We start from the raw sequence: 20,766 nt of genomic DNA, 5'->3' as shown, positions 1-20,766 counted from the left end.
ACAACATGCCAGGGTTCTAGAAGGCAAATGATAGAGTCTGGAGTGGGGTGGAATCATCATCATCAGGAAGGTTTCCCAGGGAAGGGGGCATGTAAACCTGAGCCAGAGGAATAAGTAGAAATGCTCTAAGGGAGATGATGGGGAGGATGTCCAGGGAAAACTAAAGAACATGAGGTAAAGACATGAGGGTGTGAATGGGCGTGCCCATGTGCGGACAAGCAATTAGTTCAGAGGATGGGAAAATAAGCAGAGTGCACAGGGAGGGGGATAGGGGAGGAGGCACACCTCACCAATCTGATTTGTTGCTTCCTCCCTGGCCCTGCATTGTAACTCTGCCTGATAACTATCGAATCATCAATGCTGGCACTGGAAGTCTCTCTAAAAGAGTTACTCCAGTGCTGTTTATAAAATACACAGTAGAAAAATCAACAGGGGTTTTCTTCCCCTATATGAAAAACTTTGGTTTAAAAGACAGGGCAGGGTTCATCAGTAGAGATCCAACAGCAAGCTGCGCAGATATCTTGAGCAACAACCTAAATTCCATAGCAGGTGATGTCACCTATAAATGCCCTATAAATGGAGGAAGTCTTCGGGTGCATCTGAATGATTTATCTGCACAGATACCCAGTGCTACAAGCATGGCTGTCTCAGCACTACGGCTGACGATTGTCCTGGGACTACTGGTCTTAATCCTGACTTGCCAGGCAGGTAAGTGCTTCTGACCGCAGCTCATACCTTGTGCACTGTCAGCCAGGATTGCAGGGAGGTGGCAGCACTGCTCCAGAACATAAAGGGGAGAGGGGGGGAGGGGACTGTGGGCAATGCAGAAAGAGCACTGGACTAGGAGACAAGAGGCAGATCTTCTAGATTCTATATTGTTTATTTCTGCTCTGATCTTTATTATTTCTCTTCTTCTGCTGGATTTAGGCTGTCTTTGTTGTTCTGCTTCTATTTCCTTTAGGTGTGCTGTTAGATTTTGTATTTGGGATTTTTCTTGTTTCTTGAGATAGGCCTGGATTGCCATGTATTTTCCTCTCAGGACTGCCTTCGCTGCATCCCAAAGCTTTGGATTGTTGTGTTTTCATTTTCATTTGTTTCCATATATTTTTTAATTTCTTCTCTAATTGCCTGGTTGACCCATTCAGTCTTTAGTAGGGTGTTCTTTAACCTCCATGCTTTTGGAGGTTTTCCAGACTTTTTCCTGTGGTTGATTTCAAGCTTCATAGCATTGTGGTCTGAACGTATGCATGGTATAATTTCAATTCTTGTATACTTAAGAAGGGCTGTTTTGTGACCCAGTATGTGATCTATCTTGGAGAATGTTCCATGTGCACTGGAGAAGAAAGTATATTCTGTTTCTTTGGGATGCAGAGTTCTAAATATATCTGTCAAGTCCATCTGATCCAATGTATCATTCAGGGCCCTTGTTTTCTTTATTGACCGTGTGTCTAGATGATCTATCCATTTCTGTAAGTGGAGTGTTAAAGTCCCCCAAGAGGCAGATCTTCTAACAAAAAGAAAGGATTTTTATTCAAATGTGCTTCAATTACAGCCTCTATCCTCAGTGAATGAATGAAGTTTGGAATGACCTTTTTTCTTATGTAGTCATGTGATACCGTGACACTATCATATTATAAATTTCTTGACAGCCGGGAGGGGAATTTATTTTTTGATGATTCTAACTAATAATGTTTGGAGCGAAAAAAATGTATACTCTGGAGTAAGACTCCTAGGCCTGGTTCTACCATTAATCAGAAATCTAACTTCAGGCATGTTAGTTAACCTGTCTGGGCCTCACACGTTGAAGGGAATATCAATAGTTAACTTTCTCATAAAGTTATCATGAAAATTAGAGACAAAAACTGTAAAAACATCTGGTCCCTAATAAGCACCCAATAAATATTAACTGCCATTGTTATCACATATTATCTCATTTGATTCTCATAATAATCCTCTTAAGTAAAAATGCCAAGTTTTATCATGCTCCTTTGGCAGGCTGACAGACAAAACTTGCAGAAGGAAAGTCACTTGGGCATAGACACAGGTAGACGTGGCATGCCTGAGTCTGAAATCCCCAGTCCCTCCATTCTGTCCGTTATGATTAAGTGCCTACTTCTTATTTAAAGATTTATTTTTTTAATATTTATTTATTTATTTTGAGAGAGAGAGCAACATCAGGGAAAGGGCAGAGAGAGAGGGAGAGAGAGAATCCCAAACAGGTTCAGCACTGTCAACACAGAGCCTGACGTGGGCTTGATCTCAAACAGTGAGATCATGACCTGAGCCAAGGTCAAGACTCAGATGCTTAACAGGACTGAGCCACCCACATGCCCCATGCTTACTTCTGTTATGCCCGTTCCAAGGATATAGGGGACCACAAGGCAGCTTGCAAAATTCTCATTACTTTTGGCCTGCAGAATATGGTGAGCTCTTGACTGGTCTCAATTCAGAAGGATAGGTCAGAAAACAAAGCCAGTGTAAATATTTAGTAACAGAGCCTTTTGCTTTTCTAAATGTAACTTGGCAGAACTCAACACCCTCAGCCACCCACAGTCCACCAGCACAATATACAGACACACACTCTAATGAAATTATCACAGGGGCACCTGGGTGGGTCAGCTGGTTAAGTGTCCAACTTTGGCTCAGGTCACGATCGATCTCATGGTTCATGAGTTCAAGCCCCACGTTGGGCTTCTGTGCTGACAGCTCAGAGCCTGGAGCCAGCTTCAGATTCTGTGTCTCCTTCTCTCTCTGCCCCTTCCCCACTTGTACTCTGTCTCTCTCTCTCTCTCTCTCTCTCTCTCTCCTCTCTCCTCTCTCTGTCAAAAATAAATAAAACATTAACAAAAATTAAGAAAAAAAGATTTATAACAGAATTACCAAAGAGGTGGCCTCAGACACTACCGCGTCCATCAACTCCTTAAGTAATCAACACAGCAAAGTGAAAGGTGAGATTTATATCCTAAGGACCAGTCCCCAGCTCTGTCTCTCATAAACCCTAAAACTGGTTAAATCAGTTCACTGCTTTGAACCTCAGTTTCTTCATCTGTAAAATGGGACAACAATCAACTTCACCTGGTCAAATGAATATGCCTTTATAATCACTTTGTAAACAATAAATACTATACAAATATCAGCAGCACTGTATTTTTTTCAGAACTTTATAATTACATTGACTGAAAAACTCAACCAAGTAGTTAATGTAAATAAAGGCCAGTCCATATTATATTTGAAAAGAAAAAATATTCTGCTATTAGCTTTAATAGTTTGTTTACAGTATTTCAAATTTCTTTGATTTTTATTGTTTGTTTTTCTGTTTTTCAACATTTTCAATTTTCTTAATATTTTAACCACTTTTTTAAATTTTCATAATCTCCTAAAGCACTACAGAAAAAAGCTAATATTAATCATTTTGTTGCTACTATTATTAATATTAACATATTATTATAGTTCATAATATAGGTACCCATTATTATATATTATATATAATTTATTATATATGCACCCATTATATTATATATAATATATATTCATGATAATACAGCAAGCATTTATTGTGGACTTACCTTGGGCCTGGTACTGTGATAAGTAGTGTATGTATGTGTGTATATATATACGTATATATATACATACATATATATATACATATATATATACACATTTCATAGATATTTTACATGTGAAAGATATATAAAATATCTTTCAATATTGACAATAACACAATGAATAAATTGAGAGACAAAGTATTTAAGAATTGTGTGCAAGGTTCCATGGTGGATTTTTTTTTGTTGAAGACAAAAATCAAACTCAGGTATACAGGACTCCAAAACATATGGTCCATCATACTCTAAAACCTCCTAATATAGATGTGGTTCAAGGACTGGGGCCTATGATCCAATCTTCACACATATTCCAAACTGCTCTTTGCATATTGACAGGCTAGCATTTTGTGTCGTATTAAAATAAAAAGTCAATAAAATTAACTTATTATGCAAGTAACCATATAGCAACATGGGAAAAAGGAACTCACTTTTCATGCAAGGAATTGCTGTTTTGTACCTGGTAAATGTCTTCAGGGGAAACTGCTTGAAGATAGTATTATATCATGTAGATAATGTGCTCTGTGGAGTTAAAACAATTTAGGTTCAAACCCTGGCTCAACCACATTCTAGATGTGTGATTTTAGGTGAGTCATTTAACTTCTCTGAGCACCTGTTTTCTCTTCTATAAAACTGTTAATACCTTCACTGAACTAAATAAAGATTAAGGCACATCATGAAAACACAATCCCAGTACCTGCTCAGTTGGCATTATCTTTCCTTCTTCCAGTGATGAGAACAGAGCAATTCTGGTCACTGAGGTGGCCCTGCACTTTATGTAAGGATCATGTCTAGTATGTTCATTCATATCTCAACTCTTAGCATATGCTATGTACCTAATAGTAAGCTGAAAAAAATACTTACTGAATGAAAACATTAACAGCTGAATGAATAAGTACTTGGTAATTGGTATACTGATTTTGGTTATAGGTCCCAGTCTGGTGCTCCTACATGTTTTGACTAAGAGTTTCTATTTTAGGATACAATACAGATGCAAGCCTTCTAACATAATTTTTGACAGCCTCCACACTAAAAGCTAGTTATGTCTCCTTCACTCAGAGTCGGGAAACAGTGCCTAGATGTTGGAACTCTTTGAATCAAAACTTGTGGTGGGGTTACCATGTGAAATACAGGACACCCAGTCTAATCTGAATTTCAGATAAACAATGAATAATCTTCTAATATTTACTTATTTTTGAGAGAGAGAGAGAGAGTGAGCAGGGGAGGGGCAGAGAGAGATAAAGAGACACGGAATGTGAAGCAGGCTTCAGGCTCCAAGCTGTCAGCACAGAACCCAATGAGGGACTCAAACTCACAAACCGCGGAGATCATGACCTGAAGTCGAACGCTTAACCCACTGGCCACCCACATGCCCCACAATTTTAGTTTAAATATGACCTAAATATTGCATGGTCATTCTTATACCAAAATTAAAAAAAATTGTTGTGTATCTGACATTTAATTGGGTATCCTGTATATTTATTTACTGAATCTGGCAACACTATGTGTGAGGCTACACTAAAACTAAAAGACAAAAATCCCACTTTATCCTGGCACCAGCGTCCAGAGGGGAGTCCACTTGAAGCTACTAACTGCCACTCTTCCATTACTTTTAATCTCCTGAACCAGTGAGACCACTAAGCAAAGCCAAAACGCCCCAAAGGAACTTGCATGTCACCAACATCACTTCCTGGACCCTTGGTCCTCATTGCAAAAGGCACCTGATTAAAAGTTAAGGGTACGAAACCTGAATTTATAGTTCCATCTTCTCTTGCTATTTGCGAGGTCTCTTGCAAGTCACTTAATCCTTTCAGTTTCTTAGTCCAGTGAACTAAGAACTGCATCCCTCGTAAGACTGGTCAAGGGTAAAATCACACAGCATTTACAAAGTCATTATTAACAGAACTATAAAATGATGTACAAATGATAGAATTTCTCCTTGTCATCATCCTTATTATTCTACTTTCAATCTTACACTTGTGGTTAGATCATAGCTTTGCCGTCAAAGGCTATTCAGCTCATTTTTGTTGTTGATAACTTGTATTTTATAAGTAATCTCTGTGGTAGAAAAATTAGACAATATAAAGAAACAAAGATATTTCTATCATTAATAAGGTGGGGGGGCATTATGCAGTTCTGCACAGAGTGCTTACAAATCCAGATTTTAGTACTAGTCAGACATGGGATTGAATTCTGTTTTGGCTGCTGACTAACTCTGTGACTTTGAACCAGCTCGTAAACCTCTCTCAACTTCCACTTCTTGAACTTTAATTTGAGATAAGAGTTTTGCCTACCTCACAGGGCTGCTGTGAGAATAAAATGATGTAACAACATATTAGCTTGTCTGACATAGGTATATGCTCAACAAATGCTACCCATTATTATGCCATCATTATTCTCATTACCGCTTGCCGGGATTGCATGGAGAAAAGTACATTAAAATGGGCATTCTGTATTTCAATGCTGGAACTGGCTGCTTAACTGTGGACAAGTTACTTAACTTCCATGAGCTTCAATTTTCTCAACCAGAAAGGAAATCAATGTCTACCTAAGTATCGACACCTGTTGTTTTTAGGAACAACTGAGATGATGCATGTGATCACTTTGGCCAGGCAGGCATTAAATGTTCAACAAATATAACTGTACGAGGCTGTATAATTAATGAAAGGGGGTAAAAAGGGGTCTAAGGGTTCCCTTCAAAGAAAAGAGGCTTCCCTTTCTTGTTGCAGAAAATCACTTCTGAGATTCTGTTTTGTTTTTCAGATGACAAACCAGATGACAAGCCAGATGACTCAGACAAAAAAACAGAGCCAGATTTTCCAAAATTCCTAAACCTCTTGGGCACAGAGATCATTGAGAATGCAGTGGAGTTCATCCTCCGCTCCATGACGAGGAGCACGTAAGCACTGTGACAAACCTTGCTTTTGTCCAGTTTGCTGTTGGTAATGACCGCATTGCATTAAAATGAATGAGAAACAAAACTGTGGTGCATGACAATGTATTATTTGAGTTGAAAAGTATTGCCCTATCTTGAGATATATTTGCATCTGAATGAATTTCCCTGAACTCTTTTGGAGTGTACGCATTTCCAACAAGTGCTTCTGTAAAATATTTTTAATCTCGAGACCAAGTAGGAAGGAGGAAGTGCACTGGACCAGGGAACAGAATGCCAGGTTCTGGTCTTGACACATGTGCTACTTGGCTGGGTGACCTTGAGCAAGGCCCTCCCTCGCTGAGTGCCTCAGTTTCCTCATCTGTAAAGTTAAAGGAATAAAGGACCCACCCAGGGCAGGCACTGTAATTCTTTGGTGAAAGGTGGTGGGTAGTGATGTGTTCATTAGTGATACATGTGGTGAGTCCCGCCTTTATTTTCTAGTTTGAGAAACTCAAGAGGGTTAGAGAGACTAGCTGATCTCTCCTCAGAGACAATCTGGAGAACCTCTCATACGAGTGTTGATCATGAAGGATTGCCATGGTGGCAGCGCATACAGCCCATAATCTTCCCAATGTTCTCCACCTGCTTCCGAGCCCCTGCACACAACTCCTAACACATCTTACTCCAGTCTACACAGGCTCTGATTTTCACATCTACTTCACCCTGTTCTTATTTGCCCCACAGTAATCTCCCCACTTTCAGCTCTCTGGGATCCAGTTTGTTCTGAATTGCCAGGTGCTTTCAATCTCCACCTCATGGAGTCTCTGCCTCTAATTCTCTCCTTCCTAGATCCCTAAGCAGAGTTTGACAATGTGTGGTCTATACTCTCCTGGAGAATTTATACAAAATGAGTTTTCCTTCATCCCATTTGTGTCTTCCTAGGACAAAGCTAAGGGTACACTTGAGAACAAGCTTTCTGCTAATTCTGATATCCCATCAATTTTGAAATGCTCTGGACTACAATGCTGGGCCTTGATGGTCTGCATACCCTTTAAATTTTTATTCACATTTTGTGTAAGTGTGCATCTTTGCATTTTTCTAAGGAAAATGCTTCTGACTTTTATTAGATTCTCAAAGGGGTCTATGACCAATAACAGATTAAGAATCACTTCTCTTTAGAAATCATCAGGGGCCATGTTGTAATCTGTGATCTGCTTAGACCAATATATTATCATGTGGATGGGCAGGATTCTGCATACCATCATTATGCACAAATTTTTTTTATTCACATTTTGTGTAAGTGTGCATCTTTGCATTTTTCTAAGGAAAATGCTTCTGACTTTTATTAGATTCTCAAAGGGGTCTATGACCAATAACAGATTAAGCATCACTTCTCTTTAGAAATCATCAGGGGCCATGTTGTAATCTGTGATCTGCTTAGACCAATATATTATCATGTGGATGGGCAGGATTCTGCATACCATCCTTATGCACAAATTATTGAAACTCACAGATATTTATTTTTGCATTGTTATTTTTCTATTGTGGTTGCTTTTGCAACTGCTGAGTTACAATGACTGTTAATGTAAACAAGAAGAAACTGACAAGCAAGCAGGAGCAACGCCCACTATGTACAAAGTACATATTACACTCAAGCTGAATTCCTATTGTTGTAAATCAAAACAACAGCAAGCAAGGAGTTGAAACAATATTTCTTTTTATTCCTTCCCTGCGGAATTCCCCAGACATGAAATAATACTGCTTTTATTATTCTCTGTTAACCCCGGAAGCTCACTGTTGGAAATACTGGAGAACTGCTTGCTGTCAGCTCAGGGTTCAGGAACAGCAACTCCACTTCAACCATCTTCTCTGTTCCTCGTTGTTTTCTACGTAAATGATGTTTTTCCTGTTTCTGGAACTTAAAACCATCTCAGGCTGTCTGACCTTGCTTTCGTTTCTGCCTAAAAGGCTCTTCCCTTCTCTTGTAGCTAGTGCTTGTCCTGCAGCTCATCTAAAAGTCACCTCCTCAGAGGGGCGCCTGGGTGGCTCTGTTGGTTGAGTGTCCGACTCTTCATTTTGGCTCAGGTCGTGATCTCGGGCTCCGTGCTGGCAGCATGGAGACTGCTTGGGATTCTTTCCCTCTCTCTCTGCCCCTGCCCTGCTGGCGTTCTCTCTCTTTCTCTCTCTCTCTCAAAATTTATAAACTTAAGAAGTCACCTCCTCAGAAAACAATTCTATAATCACTCTTATTAACACTATCTTCTTTCATTCCCTAGTTTTCTATTACTTTATCTTGTGCAATTATAGTGCAATTATAACAAATATCACCACCTTTATTTTCAATCATGTGGCTATATGAAAATAGGGACCAGATCTAACTAGCTTCTGGCTCTAACACAGTACCTTATAGGTTAAGTGAGGCACTTAGTGAATAATTGTTGAATTGATTAATTAAGGAAAGGTATCTTCAGGATCAGATATAAAACCTATTACTGCAATTTGACTGAGAAATCCTGGGGGATCTTTGTTGGAAGACATAGCAGTCCTTGCTCAGGGGAAAAATCTAGCTGTCCTTTGTCTAAGGGAAGACCATAGATAGGATGGGGATGGGGAGTGGGAGGAGATCATCAAGAAGTATTTCTAAGCACTTAGTATACACAAAGTAGGGGCAGAAATTTGAAGGAAAAAACTCAAATGTAAATCCCTTCTCAAAGATTTGCAGTCCTTATGGTATGATGACCCAGCAAAAGCAGTAATGACTAATATGCTAAATAAGATAAATGTCAGCAAAACATCACAGGCAATTTCTACAGAAAGGAGCTGTAGTTGATACCAGGACGCTTAGGGGTATGTTTATAGCAAAGATGAGATGCAATTTGGGTCTTAAAAGACTCAGTGAGATTTGAGTAGAAAGACAGAATGACAGGAATGGGGTACTTGATAAAGATGAGAATTGTCTTTATTTACTCCATATCTTGATGCCTAAGTAGTGTGTCAGGCATGTAAAAATACTAGATATGTGCTTTCAGGACAGTGAATACAATAGCTCACCTTCTCCACTCTGGATTACTTTAGAGCCATGTGAACTGGATTCTGGTCACCATTGTTCTGAAAAATATACATATTCTTAATTCTTCTGACCCCCCCCCCCCAAGGCTCCAATTGTTGTGAATTTCCCTTCACCTGCTGGGTTTCCATGACATGGCATTTTCCTGTTTCTCTCCCTACCTGTAGCCACTCTTTCTCATTCTTTTTATAGGGCTTTTCTTTATGTATCTTCCCCTTAAATATTTCTCTTCAAAGCTCCAAATGTAACCTGCATGGGTTTTCACATGGGTAGTATTGGAATCCAATGACTTCCAAAATCAGATGTCTATTGCCTTCTTTTTTCTGAGCTACAGACTGAAATGATTAATTGCTTGCTACAACTGCTCCCCAAACCCATCACCCCACAAACTTGCTCCTCCTCACATGTTCCTTATCTCCTCACATGTCACATCCCCACCCACCTGGAATCCAGAAACCTCAGGGTCCTTGTGGATCTTTCTTGCTTGTCACCACCTTCATCACATTGCTGAATATTCTACTTCTAAATTTTTCTCCTGTATCATTCCTTTTCTTCAACTCCACTGACCAGTTGGCCTGGTGGAGTCCTTCATCACCTCTTTACTGAGTTCTTTTTATTAGATTTATGGTGAGTTCCACCGTTTCTGTCTGTCCTCACTGCAAACCATCCTCTACTTATTACCAGAGTTATACAGTAAAAACACAAGTTAAGTTCCATCACCGTCATTCTTGAAACATTTTTCTTGAATTTCCACAGCCTACAAAATCAGAACAAATGCATTCAACTGTTGTTAAATGTTCTTCCCTGAAGCCAATCAATTGCATATCTCACTCCTGAAGTCAAACACCCGATGCCCCTAATGACAAATGATTTGTTTCAGAACCGGTCATGTATGTATAAACCCCTAACATGTTTGCACATGGCTCTTCCGTCTGCCAACAAGGTCTGGTCCCCAACTCCAACTCCATTCTGTTTACCCAGAAAGTCTAATCATTTTCTAAAGTCCAATTCAAAGACAAGCTCTATGAAGACATCACAGACCCCTACAATTACAACATGCAGGTATTCATACTTTGGATTTCATTATGCTTTGTAGGAACTTTCACATCGATTTTCTTTCCCTCTAGTTGTTTTAAATTACTTGTATCTGATTGTGTCTATTTTTTCCACTAGACTGTAAACTCCTCACAGGCCACATTTTAATCATCTTTATCTTTTCAGTACAATGGTTCTAATACTAACCTCAGATCCTGAAGATCCCAGTTTTAGACTTTGCTTTGCCATTTATCAGCCATGTGTCTGGGACAGGTTGTTTAATCTCTTTGAGCTTTAGAAGTTTTTTCATATACCATATGAGATGAAAATTAATTTATTTATTTAATATTTAATTCCAACATCTATTCATTTATACTATATGCCAGGCACTGTTCTAGTTACTAGGGATATATTACTAAACAAATACACCAAAATATCTGTCTTATACAATTTATATGTGAATAGACACCCATGAATAGATTTGTTGGCAAACTGAAAGAGATAATCATGCATAAATAGCTTGCAAACTACAAATGTTATGGAAGTCTTAAATCTTATTTTATTTATGACATAGGAAAATCTGCAGAAAAAAATAGTGGCTCAAACATTATAAGACATTCTAGTGATCATTCTAATATTCTTGCTTAATCTCAATCATAATCCACTTTTTTCTCTTTCTTTTATTTTTCAAGAGGATTTATGGAATTTGATGATAAACAAGGAGAACATTCTGCAAAGTGACTTCCCAGGTGATTCTTAACTTACAATTTACAACTAAAATAATAGAATATTTAACAAAGAAAAAGGATCTGTCTTATTTTATTCAATTGATTTGGGCACCCCCATGCCTACTTATAAGCAGAAAAAGCGGGGTTGTTTTGGTTTGTTTTCGCTTTCGTTTCTTTTTTCAATTTTTTTTAAATGTTTATTTATTTATTTTGAGAGAGAGATCACAGAGAGCAAGAGCATATGCAGGGAAGGGGCAGAGAGAGAGGGAGAGAGGGAATCCTAAGCTGACAGCACAGAGCCCGATGTGGGGCTCCATCCAATGAATTGTGAGATCATGACCTGAGCTGAAATCAAGAGTTGGACGCTTAACCAACATCATTATTGGTTGGACTGTCCCCTCCATTCAGACAATCTTAATCACAAACACGTACATTATTATCAGGATACTGAGGTTTCTCATTGAATCCCAAGAGCTCCCAAAGGACTAGAGCTACATGTGTTGGACTTCTAGACCTGTACTGTCCAATAGGTGGACAGGCGCCCCTGCAGTAGTTTCTTAAAATTAATTTTAAATAGAAGTATTTTTTATCACCATAAAGTCACTGACCTAATAAGATTATCTTAAGAGAGGAGGCCCAACTATGGGAAGAAACAAGAAAGCACTGGGAGTTAGGAGACCTGGTCCTGCTACAATGCTATCAGTAACTTGCCTTGCGCACATAGCACCTATGACGTGAGGGGAGTGTGTGCACTAAAATAGAAGGGCCCATGTAATCGTGCAATTAGTTACTCATGAGAAGAGTGAGCTCTGCTGAACCTCATTCCAGGAGAAAAGACTAACAAGCTCTCTAGTCCCATATAGTTGTATTTAGAGTAGTCCCCCCTTATCTGTGAGGGATACACTCCAAGATGCCAGGGGACACCTGACACCGTAGACAGTACGAATCCCATATATATGTTTTCTCCTCTACATACTTACCTATAATAAAGTTTAATTTACATATTAGGCGCAGTAAGAGATTAACAACAGTAACTAATAATAAAATAGAAGAATTATAATATGCCGCAAGAAAAGTTATGTAAATGTGGTTTCTCTCTCTCTCTTAGAAAATCTTATTGTACTGTACTCCCCCTTCCTCATCTTTTGATGATGTGAGATGATGAAATGGCTACATGATGAGATGAAGTGAGGTGAATGACACAGGCACTGTGATACAGTGTTAGGTTTCTGTTGATGATCTGACATTATATCAGAAAGAGGATCTGCTTCCAGACCTCTGTTGACTGTGGGTAACTGGAACTACGGAAAGCAAAACCACAAAAAAGGGGGAACTACAAATAGTATAGTCTGAGCGCTCAGAAACACCTGCTTTCTCCTTATTCTATTCTTTCCTGAAAAGAAAGAAATATCAAAACAGAAATGATATAGCTGGGAAGGTAACTATTATATCAGCAGCTAGCATGAACTGAGTACTTACTCTGTATTAAGCATTAAGCAGAGTGTTATGTATGTAGTACCTAATTTAATTCAAACATCACTATGACATGGTATTCTTCCTCTTCTTTAATTTTGTAAGTAAAGAATGTGACCAAGTCACTAACATGGCCATGTTAGTAAGGGAAGAGGGAAAGATGTGAATGTAGGCAGCCTTATTCTGGGGTGTGCCTTCTGTTACTAAGCAGTTGTGCTAGTGGAGAGCAGAGACCATTGTAGGAGGAGGCACTTGAAAACACTATGTGATCTTACACAGGCCTTCAAGTTTCCCATAGAAATAAAACACTACACCTTTGGTTAACTGAGTTACCTTACATGCATCTCCAGGAAGCATGGCCTTTCTCAACTTCTATTTCGTATCTTGTCTAGGAATCCTCCTTTTCCCTACTGTCTTCATTTCCTAACCTAGGTCTTAGTAATGTAAGCTCAGCAACCTACTATCAGATTACTCAGGGACTTAGTCCACTCTTTTCCATGAGCTTCTAAGGACAGAAGTCAGTCCTGGGCATTAGAATCAAAACAAGCCCAACCCAGACACATCTGATTCTCATGCCAAAGCCAGCTACGTTTCTAAAAACATTCACTTATGTTTGCAAGTTTCTGTTTCCATCATCTCAGGGAATAGCCTACCTCTTGTTGCAGGTGTCCTGACCCTTAGCTGATTCATTCAGGCTGCTGGGATGCACCTCTACCCATTGGTACCCACACCCTTAATCTTTAGAGTGCTACCCTAGCAGTTCAGTGTATAAGCCAGTCCAACAGACAAGGCAATATGAAGGGTTAGAAAGAGCAGAAGACACAGAGAAAAAGTAAGTTCAAATTCTAACTTGGCTACTTACTGGTTGTCTATTGGCCTCCTTGAGTTTCACTTTACTCCTTATGAAAATGTTAAAAATCTTGGGAACTTAATTGTTCCAGATCTTAATGCCAGATTTTTTTTTAACTGTGTATAAAAAAAAACTTTGAGTAGATTCATGAAGCAATTATAGATGCTCTAATGGGCTGGGAGGAATGGCTCAATTTAGGGATATTAAAAAATTGGGCTAGAAAGAAGGAAGCCTCTAAGGCAAAGATTACATTTTGAATGGTTTGGTCAGGAGTGTCTCTTTAAACAATAGTGACTGTGCATTTAATAAGTAGCTTTAAAAGTTGCACATGTATGATAATTGCCACATCTAATCAAAATCAAGTCACCACTTTAGAATTAAGTGACTCACAGCAATGCCCCAGCATACAAAATGTGGCCAAAGTTCTACATATTCCCTAAATTAAGATAGATACATCGATACATAGATATCCTATCTTCCTTCTACAACATATGCCCCTTTCTTACATATTTTATTCTTTTAGTGCTTATTTAATCGGTACCTACTATTCTGCCAGTACTATCAAGATAAATAATGATGTCCAGTCATTGAGAAGTCGATAGTCTGGGGTATCAGGTGGGACAGCGTACCCCAGGACTGTGGAGGGTAACGGTACAGTTAGGTATAAAAGTGCCTTGGACATGCCTTGGAGGAAGGAGATAAGGAGAAACACCTGGAAAAAGGAGTGGGCATTAAAAGATCTTTACCAAGAAGGTGAACTTCTGCACACATTCTCAGATGATGAACAAAGTGGGGCAAGGTCTCAAAAGCAAATCATCCAATAGACTGGACACTTAACTAATCTGAGACCCTCCCAACCTCTGCTCAATCACATTGGTAAAACTTCTTTATCTTAATAGACTTAAAATCATATTTCCTGTTGTCCAGCATCACTTGAAATGAATCATAGGGATTCAAGTTCCCTAGTGTCTTAAGTCACTAGACACCTTAAGGTATAAATTACCTTTCTTATTTAAAAAAAAATCTGAGGAACCTCACTAGGCTATTATCAAAAGAAGTAAAAATTAGGAAAGTACTTTCTGAATCTTAATTTCTAATTACATGTTTTCAATTAAGAAAAAATATACTATGGACCCGGTAGATCACATGTTTAGACTTGCTGAGTCAGAACTTCCAAGGGAGGGACCTGGGAATAAATACACTGGGCGTGTGTGGGGGCAGGAGGAGGGGGGCACTAAATACATTTAATGCTCATGCAGCTGATGAGCAAAACTGCAGTTGGGCATGACTTTACTTAATATCCACTCCATGATGTCTTATGGGAAAAGCTTCCTGCAGAATTTAGAGGAAAAAAAAAAAATTGTCCTCCCTAAAAACTGCTTCTTTTCTAAGATTTTTTGTCGCATGGTCTATTTCTTTCATTTTCTTTTCATGTCTATCCAGAAACTCAAAGTGAAACTGATGACTCATTTCATCTCTGAGTTTAACCTGTGAGCATTCTCCCTTCATCCTTGTTGCTCATCCTTACCACATATATCTTGTATTTTCATTTTTGTCGTTGTTGCTTATTTCCTCAAATATGTATTATAATTGATTTCATTATAAATCATCTCCCATTTTAAAGTGTGGAGGCATGCAAATGTTAAAGATTAGAAACTCTGTATTTTTCTTAAATCTTAAACCCTCTATAGCTGGTAATTGTTTCCCTCTATCTGGCTTGTATTTCTAAGGACACACCCAACATGGCTCCAGAATAACCCAAGGGCAGCAAATCCTGCTTTTCCAGTTTTGCTTCAGGAGTCCGAGGCCCCAAAGCAGCTCCAAGCAAGTTCTCAGGATTCAGGACCTGGCTCAACCAAACACAGCTTATTCTGAACATCCTGATTTTGCCTTCTTGCCTCTAGAAGTCAGAGGACTGTGTCCTCTTAGGGGTCACATACCCTATTTAAATGAGATTTTTGTTGTTGGTGGTAGTAACTTTCCTGAGCATCCTTAAAGTTTTTAATGATGCAAAAAATATAAAATATATAAAAGTGATTATTGGCCAGAATAATCAAAGAATGGTTCAAAATAAGAAAGTCAAAGCCCAGATAAAGTAACAAGTCCAAAGTCACACAATCAGTAAATGACAAAAAAGGAATTTGAAACGGACTCCAAAGAACAAACTCTAACTCCTAAAAACATATGAAGTTCCAGAGTTAAAAGCTTCATCTATCCTTTTGCAAAGTCTTTCAAATACATCTGAGCCTATTCTGGGCTAGGTAAACTAAAAACCAACATTTTTTTAAATTAACTAGATTATTACTGTTCCAGATAGTCTTTATAATTCTCAAAGAATAGCATAGAGTGTCAGGGATGGAAGAGTCCTCGAATAGTCTAGTGCAGCTCTTATATTTTGCTCACCACCTCATCACACAGAGGCAGGTCCCCAGTAGCCATTGCTGTCACTCTTGCCCACTAGGTCATAGAGAATCGAATGCCTGTAAAACTTGACCCAGTGGAGCCAGAAAGATTCTCCCAGAATTATTGATGTGGACAGTTAAGACCAGACTGAAATCATGGAGCTGATGATAATTACAGATCTAGAATATAGGATCTCTGTACTACTGCTAATGAGTTCTCACAAGCTGTCCTGAGATTGGCCCTTCCAAAGCACTCCGGCTCTGAAAGTGACTCCAGTGTTTCAATAAATCTTTTGTTTGTCTTGTTTCCTATTTTAATAGCCAGAATATGTTCGCATGCAACACAAAGAGCCTTTAATAATATAGGTAATTAAACAAAGAGTGAACACCTACAAAATACTGAAAATACACTCTCGGCAATAAATTCAGACAAGCCACCTTCTGCATTTTCCAGAGACTGTGCCAATTTCTTCTTTTTTTCCAGCTTTACTGATATATAACTGACATATAACATAGTGTAAGTGTAAGGTACAAACGTGATGATTTGATATACATATATATTGCTAAATTATTATAAGCATAACCTTAGTTAACACATCTATCACTTACATAGTTATCATTTTTTTTGAAGTGAAAATGTTTAAGATCTACTCTCTTAGCAACATGTAAGTACATGATACAGTATTGTTAACTACAGTCACTATGTTGTACATCATATCCCCAGAATTTATTGTTCTTATAACTCGAAGTGTGTACCCTTCGACAACCTTCACCTATTTCTCCCATCACCTCCCTATTCTTGGCAACCACCAATCTACGCTCTATTTCTATGAGTTCCATTTTTTTTTTAAGATTCCACATGTAAATGAGATCATACAGTATTTGTCTTTCTCTGCCTGACTTATTTCACTTAACATAACGCTCTCAAGATTCATCCATATAGTTGCAAGTGGTAGGATTTTCTTTCTTTTAGGCTGAATAATATTCCACTGTGTGTGTATGTCTGTGTGTTACATTTCTTTATCCACTAATCCATCAAGACACTTAAATTGTTTCTATATCCAAGCTATTGTAAATAATGGCTGCAGTAAACATGGGAGTACCTATATTTCTTCAAGATAATGATTTCATTTCCTTTGGATATATACTCAAAAGTGAGATTGCCAGATGGTAGTTCTTTCTGTAATTTTTTAAGGAACCTCCATACTGTTTTCCACAGTGGCTTTACCAGTTTACATTCCCACCAGCAGTGAACAAGGGTTCCCTTTTCTCCACATCCTTGTCAGTCCTTGTTATCTCTTATCTTTTTTTAAATTTTTTTTTCAACGTTTTTAATTTATTTTTGGGACAGAGAGAGACAGAGAGAGACAGAGCATGAACGGGGAGGGGCAGAGAGAGAGGGAGACACAGAATTGGAAACAGGCTCCAGGCTCTGAGCCATCAGCCCAGAGCCCGACACGGGGCTCGAACTCACGGACCGCAAGATCGTGACCTGGCTGAAGTCGGACGCTTAACCGACTGCGTCACCCAGGCGCCCCACTTACCTTTTGATAATAGCCATTCTAACAGGTGTGAGGTAATATTGTGATTTTGATTTGCATTTCCTTGATAAATAGTGATGTTGAGTACCTTTTCATATACCTGTTGGACATTTATGTATCTTCTTTAGAAAAATGTCTATTCAGGTCCTTTGTCCACTTTTGAATCAAATTACTTGTTTCATTTTTGCTATTGAGCTGTAGGAGTTCCTTATGTATTTTGGATATCAACCCCTTATCAGATACAGAATTTGCAAATGTTTTCTCCCATTTCACAATTTGCCTTTTTATTTTATTGATCATTTGGAGACTGTTAACTTCAAGTATTACATCCTCTTAAGCTAAATTACCCAAGATTTCTATTATAGTCATCATCTGACATGCAGACTGCTTTTCCACAACAAATGTGACCCAGAAATCCCTTTTCAGATTCTGGGTACTTACTTTGTGCCTCGGAAATATATTTCTTGTAGCTACAATAATCAGTTTACTGCCTTTTTTTTTTTTTTTTTGAGAGGCATGTCCTATCAGAGTTTCTTTGTCTTTATATTCACTCATTTGGTATACAATTTAAAATCACTCTTCCATACTGATAAAGAACAAAACAAAAACGAAACCGATGCCAAATCAGTCTCAGATTGGATGCACTGCTGAAAAATACTTGTCCCAGATCTCCAGCAAAACACAGAGATTTTGAAAATTTCTCTATTTGCTTTACAATGTATGCTTGCTCCTTCTACCTTGTTACCTTCTCTTCCTACCCTCCAATAAGACCCCTCTCTGTAGCCAGCAAGCACCCTGTTTTTGAGGATCAAGAATCTCTTGCATCTGTATAATATTTTTCCTTTATGTTCTCTTCATATATTTTTCTCACTGGGAACTCATATGCACAGTACAATTGAAGTAAGATGGTCAGGCATTATTTCCTTCATATGACAGGTGAGGAAACTGAGGCTGGGGGAGGTTAGTTGACATTACGCCTCAGATAGGATTGCTGATAAAGGATGAGTGGAAACTCCAGCCAGGTTTGGCTAACCTGCAACACAGTGCTCCCTGTGACACCCTGATGGCACAATCCACAGTATCACTAACTCCATCCTCAATTCCAGGGTACCTACCATGACATCACTGCTTGAGGGAATTTACACCTTGCACTGTACAGAAGCGCTAAGCAGAATAAGTACTTCTATTAAAATATAACTTGAATCCTATAAATTCCTTCTACTTTCCGACTTTCCATCTCATTCTGAGCAAAAGCGATATTTTTAAATTTCCTGAAAATGGTGCATCAGTTCTCACCGGAGCCACCTGCTTCTCACCTCTTCTCCTACTACTCATCCCACCACTTCACCCACTTGGGATCCTTCCCTTCCTTAAACACTACAGGCATACTTTCCGCACAACCTTGCAATTACTCTTCCTTCTGCCTAAAGTACCCTTCCCAAGACAGCCACATGGCATGCCCATGCACTTCTTGAAGTTTTTTTTCTCAGAGATCACCTTCCCAGTGAGACCTTTTTGAGCACTTGACTTAAAATCAACTTTAAAAGTCACCCTTTGACCCACCATTTCTTATCAGCTTTGGCTGCTACATTTTTCTTCTCCACCTCACTCTCTTTTAACAGTGTTAAAACACTTTTCTCTGTTTTGTTATTTTTTCTCTCTAGCCCCAATGGAGTGTAAGCTCTGTAAGGCAGGAATTTTGCCTCTTTTGCTCAATGTTCCTAACACAATAGTGAGCAGTTAGAACAGTGTCTGGCAGATAGAAGCTGATCAATAAATATTTGCTGAGTTCTGTATTAAGTAAAAAAAAAAAAAAAAAAAACTGAGAAAAGAGAACATCTACCTAAGAACAAGAAAATAAGGATGCAAAATTGAGTGTCTCATGGTTTTGGATTTCAAGTAGCTCACAATCTTGATATAGAAGATACAAGCACATAATTAACAAACCACATTCAGCATGGCATGATATAAAGGAGGCACAGACATGGCAGCATGAGAACCAGGACAAAGAGCCATTATTGCTCCCTTGAGAGATGTGGCAAGACTTTTCAGAAGTAGCGATATTTGAGCTATATCTTGATAGATGAGGAAGGATTTGGACACATGGAGAAAGAGGAGGAAGGGCAGAGTGGACACTTTAACTCAATGCTCAGACTGTAATAATGCCTGTCATTCAAGGATGGCCCCTCAAAAGCTACCTAACATGGCAAAGAAACAGATATCATTGGGACATTTCCCATGCTTGGTCCTTCATCTGTGTTACCTCACTTAATCCTCACATCAAGTACAAAAATCAGACATTATTACTCCTCTTTTAAAATAATGCACTCAAGGAGTGTCTGGGTGGCTCAGTTGGTTGAATGATCAACTCTTGATTTCCGCTTGGGTCATGATCTGAGGATCGTGGGACCGAGCCCTACATCGGGCTCCATATGAGAATCTCCTGCTTGATATTCTCTCTCTCTCTCTGAAACATAACATATAAAATTTAAAAACATAATAATAAAATAAAATAATGCATTTGAGAACCTGGAAGTTTATAGAACCCATTTAAACTGCTCAGATTATTAATGCTGCAGTGTTTAAGAGAGAAGGAAACTGTCTAATATGGATTGACAAAATGTTTTCTTCAAAATTCCACTTCAAAAATTATTAAAGTAGCATATGCTCACACCAATGGGAAAAATGAGGGGGACAGTAGAAAAATATATATATTTTTAAAAGCTAACCATCTCCCACTCTAACACCATTATCCCTAAACCAGCCCTCCCAGCAACTAATATTGACTCCATTCTTCCTGTCCATTCAAACTTATCCAAATATAGATATAAATGTGTAGGGAAATCAGGGTGTGCACTTTACTCAGTAGTTTGCCTTTCTTATTAATGATATCTCATGGTATTTACTTTAGGTAAATAATACAAATCTTTAAGAATCTATTGAGGTGTGCCTGGCTGGCTCGGTCGGTGAAGCGGATGACTCTTGATCTCAGGGTTGTGAGTTGAAGCCCTATGTTGGGTGTAGAGACTACTTAAAAATAAAATCTTTAAAAAAATTCTACTTGAGAGCTCATAATTTAAGATATCATAATTTCCCCATTGTTGGGGCATTCATAATTCATATTGCTTCTATTTTGGGGGGGTGTTTTTTAGAGGCTGCTGCAATAAACATCCTTAAACATATAACCTTGTGCACT

At 38.6% G+C, this 20,766-nt stretch overlaps 1 protein-coding gene across 1 annotated transcript; it reads left to right on the top strand.

Moving 5' to 3' along the window:
* The first annotated feature begins 638 nt into the window (after nt 1–638).
* CUNH5orf46 (chromosome unknown C5orf46 homolog) lies at nt 639–11,317 on the top strand. The gene is made up of 4 exons (XM_047074611.1): nt 639–708; nt 6,186–6,194; nt 6,363–6,498; nt 11,269–11,317. Exons 1-4 carry the CDS (start codon nt 639–641, stop codon nt 11,315–11,317), a joined length of 264 nt encoding a protein of 87 aa, XP_046930567.1.
* Nucleotides 11,318–20,766: the final 9,449 nt, after the last annotated feature.

The sequence above is a fragment of the Lynx rufus genome, unplaced genomic scaffold (assembly GCF_022079265.1).
Source record: "Lynx rufus isolate CCGP_SWC_20201006 ecotype Redwood Valley unplaced genomic scaffold, mLynRuf1.p SCAF_1, whole genome shotgun sequence".
NCBI classification, from domain to species: Eukaryota; Metazoa; Chordata; class Mammalia; order Carnivora; family Felidae; genus Lynx; species Lynx rufus.
This window is presented reverse-complemented; position numbering and strand designations above follow the sequence as displayed.

Bases quoted from the DNA above. Each gene is read 5' to 3' on its own strand.
- CUNH5orf46 (XM_047074611.1), top strand. From the start codon at position 639: ATGGCTGTCTCAGCACTACGGCTGACGATTGTCCTGGGACTACTGGTC. The intron at 6,499-11,268 runs GTAAGCACTGTG...TTATTTTTCAAG, and splicing joins CGCTCCATGACGAGGAGCAC to AGGATTTATGGAATTTGATG.